General features: G+C 40.7%; 1 protein-coding gene across 1 annotated transcript in view; it reads right to left on the bottom strand.

The window, feature by feature from the left end:
• Positions 1–265: 265 nt before the first annotated feature.
• Positions 266–12,112, bottom strand: part of LOC113220100 (E3 ubiquitin-protein ligase HERC2-like) — a 31,092-nt gene continuing 19,245 nt past the window's right edge. Inside the window, 9 exon segments of the mRNA XM_026448791.1 lie at positions 266–432; positions 5,542–5,686; positions 6,459–6,630; positions 6,719–6,733; positions 6,736–6,799; positions 6,981–7,158; positions 7,443–7,533; positions 8,910–9,053; positions 9,165–9,248. Of these exon segments, the coding sequence (XP_026304576.1) occupies positions 397–432; positions 5,542–5,686; positions 6,459–6,630; positions 6,719–6,733; positions 6,736–6,799; positions 6,981–7,158; positions 7,443–7,533; positions 8,910–9,053; positions 9,165–9,248 (929 nt within the window). The 3' untranslated portion in view covers positions 266–396.

The following is a 12,112-nucleotide window of genomic DNA, read 5'->3' as shown; positions in this document are numbered from 1 at the left end:
ATATTAATTGTTAGAGTCTACTGGTCAAAAAGAATAGTGAAAATGTTCAAGTTAGTTTTCTAATTCATATTTCAATGCCCATTAAACACACACAAAGATATGATTAATCACCATCAAAGAACATGCGACTTACAACACACAGCATTTAAAGACAATAATACGACATTCTTGGAGACATCTGATCAACGAAAAGAAAAAAAAATCACAAAAACCCAAAGCTCACATAATTGCAGAATTTCAAAAATTAGCACAGAAGCCTACCTGGCATACATGATTTGCAATGCTGTAAGAATATGCGATAAGGCCTGCTGTTTGGCCAGATTTCCATCCAGTGACAAGAGAATCTTGGCAAGAGAAGGGCGATTCGGCTTAGAATTACTTGCACCACTTATTTTATTACTGGCAGCAAAGAATCGGCATCTGAAGGCACGCCTGTAAGGGACAAATAAAATGTGCATTTTGTTTTTAAGATCATAGTTTCCTCTATTTCTATAAAATCTGACCTTATAGGTTAGTTCCAAAACACACTGCAATCTGCATTTTGCTATTTCACAGAGCACCTATTAGGCTCATTCACAGGCCTTCAGAATAAGAACACCACTTATCCATACTTTGATAAAGAAGCTATTTTCAGCAAAATTTCACTGTAACTGCAAAAAGATGTAGATGCTTGTATAAAATGCACTTACAAACGTTTATGTTATATACATATAAGCTATGAAAATGCTACAATAACTACCTGTGTTTTCTTAGCCTGGTAAGGCAAGACAAAAAAGAATACAAAACAACAAAGAGAGAAGATGTTCACCAATAAAGTCTCATCAGGTTCACTTCCTTGCAAACTCCCAGGTCTCCGCAGGGGGAGGGAGCCAGGTGGAGCTGCGACATGTGTCTATGTCAACTCATCCAAATTGATACACAGATTTAATGCAATTCTTACCAGAATTCCCGCAAGAGTTTTTGTCAAGATTATTCTAAAATGTATATGGAAAGGCAAAGGAACAAGAATAGAAATAGAAAAATAAGGAGGAGGAATGAGTCTACCCAATCTCAAAAGTTGTTGTAATACCATAACCAAAACTGTGGTACTGGCCTAAGAATCTACGGAATAAACAGCGAACCCAGAAACAGAACCACACAAATATGCCTCACTGACTGTTGACAAATGTGCAAAAGCAACTCAGCAGAGGCAGGACAGCCTTTCAGCATGTGGTGGTGGAGCAACTGGACATCTGTGGGCAAAAAACCCAAACTTCAGCCTAAGTCTACACCTTATGCAAAATTAAATCCAAATGGATCATGACTTAAGTAGAAAATATAAAACTATAAATCTTTTAGAAAAAAATAGGAGACGGTCTTTAGGATCTAGCACTAGGCCAAAATAGACGACACCAAAAGTATGACCTACAAAAGAAAAAACTGATGAATTAGACTTCATCAAAGTTAAACACTTTTGTTTTATGAAAGGAAATGAAAAGACAAGCTAGAGACCAGGAGAAAACATTTGCATAACACACATCTGCCAAAGGACTAGAAATATCTAGAATATATAATGAACTCTCTACACTCAACAGAAAAAAACAGCCAATTAGAAAAGGGCATGAAGACGTATTTTACCACAGAGGAGATACGGACAGGAAACAAGCACATGAAAAGATGGTTAACATAATTAGCCGTGAGGAAAATATAAATTCAAATCACAATGAGATACAACGACCTATCTACCAGTATGGCTACATTGTAAAAAGATGCTGAGGATATGGGAAAAACTGGATCATCCTCCACTGCTTATGAGATTATAAAATGGTACAGCCATTCCAGAAAACAGTTTGGCAGTTTCTTATCAAACTAAACAATTACCATATGACCAGCAATCACACTCTTGGGCATTTATGTCAAAGACATAAGAACTTATTTTCACATAAAGTGAATTTTCACATTCACCTGTATATGAATGACATGGCAGTTTTATTTGTATTAGCCAAAACCTAGAAATAATCCAAACGTCCTTCAATGGTTGAGTATTTGATGGAGTACTGAACAAACTATGTAATATGTAACAACTTGGATGAATCTCCAGAGGATTAGGCTGAGTGGAAAAAGCCAAACTCAAAAGTTATACAAATAATGTAACATGAAAAGAGCTATACGTTAAGAAAATACTAATATGAACCAGAAAGGAGAAGACAAGAGTCAAGCCTTATCTTCATCTACCCCAGAAAAGAAGACAGCACAGGAAAAAAAATTAGCCTGGCGTGGTGGCGGGCGCCTGTAGTCCCAGCTACTCTGGAGGCTGAGGCAGAAGAATGGTGTGAACCTGGGAGGCGGAGCCTGCAGTGAGCCGAGATTGCGCCACTGCACTCTAGCCTGGACTACAACAGCCAAAATATATTTGAAAAAGAACAAAGCTAAAGAACTGTTGCAAATTGAGTTCAGGTCTTTTATAAAGCTGTAGTAATCAAGACAATGTGGCATTGCCACCAAAATCCACAAATAAAAACAGTACTGAGAGTTCAGAAATAGATCCATACATCCATAGACAACTGATTTCTGACAAAGGCAAAAGGCAATTCAGTAGGAAAAGCAAAGTTTTTAAATAAATACAACTGAAACTACTGGACAATCAAGCCAAAAAAAGCCTTTCAATCTGAACCTCCCACCATATATAAAATTTAATCAACTGGTCATAGATACACATATCTAAAACTGTAAAACTTCTATAACAGAACACAGAAAGAGAATCTTTATAATCTTGAGCGAGGCAAAGGTTTTGTAGACACAACATCAACAGTACGCTCTACAAAAGAATAAAATGAATAAACTAGGCTTCATCAAAATTAGAAACTTCTAATCTTTAAGATTCACCTATGAAGAGAATAAAATGACAAGTCACATTGACAGAAAATATTAGCAAATTATATATTAGGCAAAGGACTTGTAACCCAGAATATATAAGGAACTCTCAAACTCAGTAAGAAAACGATCGACCTATTTAAATATGGGAAAAGACTTGAACGGACACTGACCAAAAAAGGTATCTGATTCGTAAATAAGCAAGATGCTTGAGATCATTAGTTACTAGGGAAATACAAATTAAAACCACAATGAGATACCACCATACATCTATCAGTATAACTAAAAGACTGAACATATCAAGGGTTGACAAAAATGTGGAGGATGTGGACCTCTGGAACATCCACTTTGCAAAACAGTATGTAGCGATCTTAAGAAGCTAGACATATACCTACTATATGATCCAACCACTCTTCTCCTAGCAGTTTACCCAAGAGAATTTCAAGTGGATGTCCATACACAAACTTGTATGGAAATGTCCATTAGCAATTTCACTTGTATAGTCAAAAACTGGAAATAGCCCAAACATTCATCAACAGCAAATTGCATTTGTTTACCTTAAGATGCTATTCAACAATTTAAAAAGAATAAACTACTGATACATGCAACATAAGTGAATCTCAAAATTATTATGCTGAGTGGAAAAAGCAAGATTTTTAAAAAGAGTATATGCTGTATGATTCCATTTATAGTAAGCTGTAAAACATGCAAACTGGCCTGCCACGGTGGCTCCTGCCTATAATCCTAGCACTTTGGGAGGCCGAGGTGGGAGGATTACTTGAGCTCAGGGGTTCAAGACCAACCTGAGCAACATGGCAAAACCCTGTCTCCACCAAACAAACAAACAAAAATTAGCCTGGCATGGTGACATGTGCCTGTAGTCCCAGCTATTCGGGAGGCTGAGGTGGGAGCTGCAGTGAGCCAAGATCATGCCACTGCACTCCAGCCTAGGCAACAGAGTGAGACCCTGTCTACAAACAAAAACCCAACCAAACAACAACAAAAAGAAAACATGCAAACTGATCTATAGTGACAGAAATTAAGTTGCTGCATATGGCAGGAAGGAGGAGGGGAGTTAAAAGCAAAAGGGAGATGGGTACAAAGGGCCAGAGAGAAACGCTAGAGTAGTGTATGAGTTCATTATCTTTCATTGTGGTGATGCTTTCATGGATCACACATATTTCAAAGTTGATCAAAATGTATACTTAAAATAGATGCAGTTTATTATATGTCAATAATAACTGAATAAAGCTGTTAAAAAATATGAAAGAGCCCACTACAGTGCCTGTATCTCTCGGGCAGTTATTAGGAATCCTGTTTACACACAAGTACAGCACTGTGAGTTTACCTGATCATAAATACAAGAATCAGCAACATACTTTCTTCTACAATTTTCATTCCAGCATGGATAAATCGCATGAGAGCACACCACAATTCCTCTGTGTCTTTAGATTCATAATGCAGTTAACACAGCACTACAACCTCTAATGCGTTGGCACAATTAAATAAATCTGTAAGGTTGCTGTAATCTACAGAAAAATCTCAGAGAAGACACAAATCCGTGTTACCTAAATAGGAAGCACCTAAAGGGTCTCTTGCAGTCTGGAAGAGGACGGGCTTGTGGACAGAGGGCGTGGCCACGTCCACGGTTGTCCATGCCACACTGTGGGACGACCCGCAAGCCACGCACGTGATCTTCTGGCCTTCTAAGCCTTGCATGAGTGTGGGCTTCCTGTTAACCGTGGTCGTGCCATTGCCCTGCTGGCCACGGTCATTGTCACCCCAAGCATACACCTGTTTATGAGGGGGGAAAATGCTTATAATTTTTCAACATTTCAGCACATTTTCTTTAATGTAATTTTTACTTCAAAATGCTTAACGTGTATGCCACGGTAGTTGAAAGAATTGAGTTCTTAAAGGTGAAAACAAACCATTTCACGATCTTACAAAATGGCATCAGTGTACGACAATTCTGAAGAAAATCTAACCATGAAAACGCTGGATAAGACCTATAAAAGGAGTATTTTCTTAATATTAATCCAATTCTGTTTTGTTGCAAGACACACAGAAGCTCCTCTCTTCAACGAAGTGCAATAATTTTTTTCCCTTGTATTTTGCAAAGAAAAATGACCATGAACAATATGCTCATTTTTCAAGTAAATTGCTTCTTGGCCTTGTAGAACTATAAAGTATAATTCATTTTGACTCAAAAACAGTAATGGTAATTTTGCTTTCATAAATAAAATTTAAAATTGAATATCCACAAGCCAGTCATAGCATATGCTCCTACAAGCAGAAGAGACAGTAACACTTGTCAGGCAGTAGCTCTGTCTCTAAAATGAGGCATGGATCCCTCCTCGCCAGTCAGCAATTCTCTAAAGGAAAGTCTTGCTAATACCTTGCAGTAGGAGCATCTTCAAGAATAACCATCTTTCCACACACTTTTCACGCAGACTTCAGAATGGGAACGTGTCTTTTCTGAGGACCCCGCCCCCCAAGCCCTGCAGCCGACCAGGCAGATACACCAGTGGGCAAAAGGGACGCGTCCTGCCCTCATGGTTCTTCAAGCAGGAAGACTCGGCTGATTTCATCAACAGCTGCGATTTCAACAGGACGAGCACCATGTCGTGACCCCCAAGTCCCCCAAGTCAGGATGGCACGCCACCCCCAGGCCACCTGCAGCCTTACCTGCCCCGAGTCCGTGACCACCAGGCAGTGCAGGGCCCCGACAGCCACATGCACGATCTTCTTCCCTCTTAGCCCTTCCACCACCTGCGGTTTCCGCACGTGCACGTCAGAGCCATGGCCCAACCTGAAGTAATCCCCCTTTCCCCTGGGAGAAGGCCAATGGTGGAGTGTTACAATACGTTATGGTCTGACAATGCTACACAAGAAAACGCTCAGTCTCACATCTTTCGCAGCCAGCTCAGTGACATCACACACGGCACTCAGGGTCTTTGAACTTACATTCAAAATCATACACCATTAATTCAAATTAACTTACTAAGTCAGCTGGGCAAAACCTTAATACTTTAATACATGTTTTACGATATTTAAAAGTTACTGTTGTAAGTTTTCATATAAAGAGACTGAAAATAAGACACACTACTGCAAACACCTATCCAAAGTCCTATCTGGTATACACCTTTCTCAAGCTGCCTCTGGTCATGACACTGGCACCAAGGCCTGACACACCATTCAAGGCCAGTCTGGGCACCTGCTCTTTTGCACATTAATAAAATAAGCTTTTACAAGAAATACATGTTAACTTTTTCAGGATCAAAGGATTCAGAAGGTTATTTTGCTCTCATTTTATCCTTAGGCTTCAGCAGAAGAAATCTTTCCTATAAATCTCACCCAAACAGGAAAGGTAAGTGGCCTAAAATTTTTCTAGTATTTTCAAAATGACCCAGTTACAATGGGAAATTTCTTCTTGTACTATTGTCACTAATCCCAACTCAATATCCTTTAAAGGACAAAGATGCATGCATAAGTAACAATCTGACAGGCCACAATCACGCCGGGGTGGGCCTGGGGTGAGGCCCAGGTTCCCCGCACGCACCTGCACAAGCACGCACACTGTGACAGGGAGGATGTTTACGTACCATGTCCACACCACTCCAGACTTGGTGAGCGCCAGGGAGAACTGAGCTCCACACTCAATCTGGCACACCCTCTGTCCATTCAGTCTCTCAGTGTTCTGGGGAATGTTACAGCCTTCACTTCCGCCCCGGCCCAATTTTCCAAAGTCACCATCATCCCAGGAAAATACCAAACCTAGGTTTAAGAATATACATATACTTTAGGCCAACGTTTCATATCATTCTTACCCACCCAGGAGCACAGAATCATGCCAGGCATTCACCTTCATCGGTCAGGCCAGGGTCTGTGCGTCTCTACTCCCACATGCAACCTGGATTACTCTGTGACCAAGAAGGACTTTCACCTACTCAATTACAAATTTAAAAACAGAATCAAGCACAGGCACGGAGAAAGCAAGGGAATTTCCCAAAGACAAAGCCAACCACACACACATCTTTATGAACTTTCCTAGACTCGAAGCTTAGTTTCTCTTGAAATCTTCAGATGGTAAGCTTTCTGTAAGCAACAAAAATGCGTATAATCACCATTTTGGGCTTTAGCTGGGTCGTATTATCCCCATGTCCCAGCCGGCCATACTCGCCAAGGCCCCAGGTGTACAGTTCTCCGCTGGATGTGAGGGCCGCGCTGTGCGAGCTCCCACAGGCGATATCCCGGATTCGCTTGGTTTTCAGGGCCTCGATCAGCCTTGGCTTGTCACAGTTCCTACAACAAGAAGAAATCAGCTCCCTACCGTCAATCCGTCCCTTCTTAGAGACGAAGGAAAAAAGACATCTATACTGATCCACATGTAGTCAACACAAGATCCACAGATCAACTATCAAACCTTAAAGCAGAACCGATGAGACCAAAACACAAACAACCGTGTTTAAAAAAAAAATTGTTTAAGATCCATTTCCATAATCTGTTCTAATTTTCTGCAAAATAACTTTCAAGAGTATCCGTAACAGTTTCTTATTAGCAAATGAGACTAAAGGAAGTACCCTTACATTCTGCTGAAGTGTCCAAGTTTTCCGTCGTCACCTTCGCCCCACGAGAACACTTCTCCATCGACAGTTGAAGCCGTCGCGTGCCGGCCACCTGCAACGTGCACAGGTGTGTGGATTGCCAAAGGGCGAGGTACAGAGAGCCCACAGCACAGCTCCCTATTTTGCCTGGCATGTGGCACACACTCAATGAGTGTGAGCTGAATAAATGAGCAACTCAACAGGATCAACAGTGGAGTTAGCAGGAAAACTTTCTGGGACATATGTGTCAAATAAGTGAATTTTTACTAAACTACAAATTTAACTCTAGAAAGAATTTGCAAAGAGGCAAAATAATACTGATTCTTCATAGGGTTCCTATTATGTTAAATACATGAAAAATCAAAATTTAGATGAAAAAAGTAAAAATAATTTGTGATTAGACAAAACGTAAAAATAGTGTCAATTTAAGCTTTTGAGAACTGTACCTCAACAGTGAAATTATTCCATCATTTGCATTAGCATTATACTCACTCTTCCCAAAACACGCCAGCTGATGCTCTTTCCCCAGCATGGAATATTCTCAAAGTCCACACAACCTGCCTCAGGATTACAGGCATGGCCACTCCTACACAGTGAGTTCCTGCCAACTCCTGGGCTTTGAGAACATCACAGCAGACCGGGCTTGTAATTCCCCAGCACTCATTCTCCCCTTTCCTTACCAACAGAACCCCCATGTTAACGTGCTCAGCTAAACACCACTTCCCAGCCTCCTCTACCCCCAGGAGATGGTGAGTGAAATGAGTGGGGCTTCGGAGGGGCTCTGGAGAGAGGGCTGCATGGGCGGGAGGGCACACTGTGTGGCGCTTGCCTCTTCTGCCAGGCCTGGCCCTGGACTCTGGGGGCCAGAGCTAGTCTAAGACCATCTTCCCACAAAGGGGGACACAAAGGACCAGCACTCCTCATAGACACAGCCCTGCTGGATGGACTCTGACCCCACCTCTGGACTTTTACAAACAAGAAAAGTAAAACTCTGCATTGCTTAAGCCACTATCATTTGGATTTCCTGTTACGCGGGTGACACTGAGCCCCGTTCAGCAAAGGTATGAACTGAATTAGAACTTAGTGTCTAACTCAGTTCCGTTCCTCAGAGGCCTAGCGGTGTTTCCAAAATAAACACTCCCTACACTGAAAGAGTGATCTGTTTTTTTTTTTAAAGGATCTTTCTCATTACTTGGGTTCACAGATACTTTTGGGAATCTGAAGAATGTTATAGACTCTTTCAGAAAAACAGCCTGCTTCTAGGCAAAGAACTTGATTTGGCAGCAATAACTAAATTCTAGACCACCTAGAGATTTACATTATCCAATTTTTATTCCTACTAAGTAAAAACTTAAGAAAGAATGTAAGGACACCAATTAGGGCTTTGGGTAACAATGGAGCAGGAGCAACAGGGTGATCCACAGAGGCCTGCTGGTGCTTGGTTTGTACCTGAGTGAACAGCCACCTTCTTCAGCACGTAGCTGCTGAGAGCTGTGATCTGCCGTGGGATGCGCACCGTCCCGCTGGAAATGCCCAGCCCCAGCCGGCCATTCGTGGCTTCTCCACAGGCGTACACCTTCCCTTCCACAGTCACTGCAAGGAACGACAGCCAGGAGAGGACTCACTTTTCACAACATTAAAAACTTTTCTGTTTTTTGGTGCCAAGCATAATTTAAAAATTTTTTAATATTAGAATAATCATACCTGCAAACAAACTTTTAGAACCACCAGCCACCTGTACCACATTCAAAGCAGACAGTGTCTCAGAGAACGAAGGAACCTTTATCTAGAACAGAGTATTTTTCAGGAAAAAAAAATTTTACTTCCATGTTTAAAATTATGTTACCTTATTATATGATACAAGGAATTACAGTCATGCACTGCGTAACATTTCACTCAACCACAGGCTACATATACGATGACAGTCCCAGTAGATCATAATGGAGCTGAAAAATCCTTACTGCCTAGTGGTGTCCTGGCCATAACAACATCACAGTCCAACCAATTCCTCGTGTGTCTGTGGTGATGCTGTGTCAACAAGCCTCTGTGCTGCCAGCTACATATCAACAATCCCTAATACCTCATAATGATAACAGACAACTGCTACTGGCCTATATATTCACTATGCAATACTTTCTATCATTCTTTTAGAGTGTATTCCTTCTACTTTTTTTTTTAAGCCAACTGTAAAACAGCTTATAGCTGGTACTTCAGGAGGGATTCCAGAAAGCACTGCCATCACAGTAAAGGACAGCTAGCTCCTTTGTGGGGGTGAAAGAGAAGTAACACTATGATCCTAGCTAGGCTAATGTATGTGTTTAAGTCTCAGTTTTTAACAAAAAAGTTTAAAAAGAAAAATGTAAAGAAAACATTTTGTACAGAGCTGTGTTTGTGTTTTAAGCTAAGTATTATCATAAGAGTCAAAAAGTTTTTTAAAAAGTGAAAAGTTCACAAGTTACAAATAATTTATTATTAAAGAAAGAAAAATATTTTTTATAGAGTAGCCTAAAGCATATAGTGCTTCTAAAGTCTACAGTAATGTGCACTGACTCACCCAGAGCAACTTCCAGTCCTGCAAACTCCATTATTCATGGTAAGTACCCTATGCAGGTGTTCCATGTTTAATCTTTTACACTGTATTTTTACTGTACCTTTTCTATGTTTAAATACACAAATGCCATTGAGTTACAACTGCCTACCATATTCAGTACAGTTACATGTTGTAACTGTACTAGGAGGAGCAACAGGCTATACCATATAGCTTGAGTGTGTAGTAAGCTACACCATCTACGTTTGTGTTAAGTACACTCTATCATTTTCCAACAATGACAAAATCACCCCACCAAAACTTTCTCAGAATGTATCCCCATCATTAAGTAACGCATGACTGTACTAGTACTATGTATGGTTACATTAACCAAAGGCGTTGGTTATCCCTTGGAGATTCACACTAGAGTGTTTTAAAAATGAAATGATACACTGTGATTTACTTTAAACCAGAGTTGGGGGAATGAGAGGACAGAGACAGAAAAACGTAGGCAGCTGCTGGTAACTATGGAAGCTGGTACCAGGGACATAAGGGTTCGTGATGTTATTCACTCTATTTGGGTACATCTGAACATTTCCATGATAGAAGGTAAAAAATAAAATACGGTTGGTCCTCTGTATCCATAGGTTCCACATCCATGAATTCAACCACCCATGGATTGAAAAGATTTTTTATTGTACCTATACTAAATATGTACAGATATTTTTGTTGCCATTATTCCCTTAACAATGTAATATAACAACTATTGACATACCATTTACATTGTATTCGGTATTCTGAGTAATCTGAAGATGATATACAGTATTTGGGAGGGTGTGCATAGGTTATATGCAAACACTACACTGTTTTATATCAGGGACTTGAGCATCCACAGATCTTGGTATCCACAGGAAGTCCCGGAACAAATCCCCCATGGATACTGAGGGATGACTATGCATATAATGTAAAGATAAAAACACACACCTGTAGACTATACCTTATTTCAAGTCATGTCCTGCTCATTCTCTGATTCTGACCCTGACATCTCTAAGAAATTATATACTTAAATTTCCCATTGTAGATGGATGTAATTTAATTTAAAATTCCTAGGGCCCTTTGTCTAAAAAACCCTTTATGATTCCATGGGTGAAACAGTCACTACTGCAGTGGAAGAAAGGATTTTCATCACAACCGTGGAAAGATGACTCCGTCCTTGAAGTGAAAACTCCATGTAGGGCAGTGAGCAAGGTCATAGGCTCCCACCAATGGCCTGCACCTCAGGGACCCCTGGACAGCCCTGCACTCCCACAGCTGAGACACACACCCACAGCTCACTATCCACTGTCCGCTTCCCAAACCAAGCTCAGGGGCATTGAAATACAAATCCAATTCAAGGCTGCTCCAATACAGATAAAAATCATTGCACCTTGAAAGGAAAGAGTTCAAATGAATGAGTTCTAACTTTATTTCTCAGCTTCTCAACAGAGCAGGCAATAAGGAAAATGTATGATGTGATGTCTCACAGAATACTAACAGGAAGCCTAAGTTCATGTGAACACAGAGAGCGCCTCTGGGCAATAAAATTTAGAGGAATTTGCTTTGTGGCTCCTCAGCCAGGAGACACTAAGTAATATAAGGAATGCCGAATTCAACTCCAGTTTAAATGCATCATTTCTTACACCTATTCTTTTCAAAATATGGTCTTTTTCTTCTAAGCAATTCAAAATACAAATTAACCTTTCATCCCAGTACCTAGGGGATGAAGGATGTTGCGAACACAGAGGCTGTGGCACAGCTTCCCGTACATGCTTCATGGTTTACTGACAAGGTAAATGAGATCATGGTGCTCTCCACCCACAACAAGCCCTGCAAAGAATAAGGCAAGTGTGTATGCGCACACATGTGCATTCTGCTTGTTTCTCTGTGCTCACAAAGCCTTCTCTCTCTGTGCAAGCTACTTTACCCCGAAGAATCTCAGGCACGAGGCACCTGGAGGACAGAGACCACAACCTGCTCATCTGTGTGCCACTACGGCTTTTTTACACAGATTTTATAAAATGTTCATGATAGTCAAAAGTGTTTATTGTAGGGGGGGCAAGATACATCTATCGATAGTCTGTAATTT

This window comes from Piliocolobus tephrosceles, unplaced genomic scaffold (assembly GCF_002776525.5).
Source record: "Piliocolobus tephrosceles isolate RC106 unplaced genomic scaffold, ASM277652v3 unscaffolded_452, whole genome shotgun sequence".
Taxonomy (NCBI): Eukaryota; Metazoa; Chordata; class Mammalia; order Primates; family Cercopithecidae; genus Piliocolobus; species Piliocolobus tephrosceles.
This window is presented reverse-complemented; position numbering and strand designations above follow the sequence as displayed.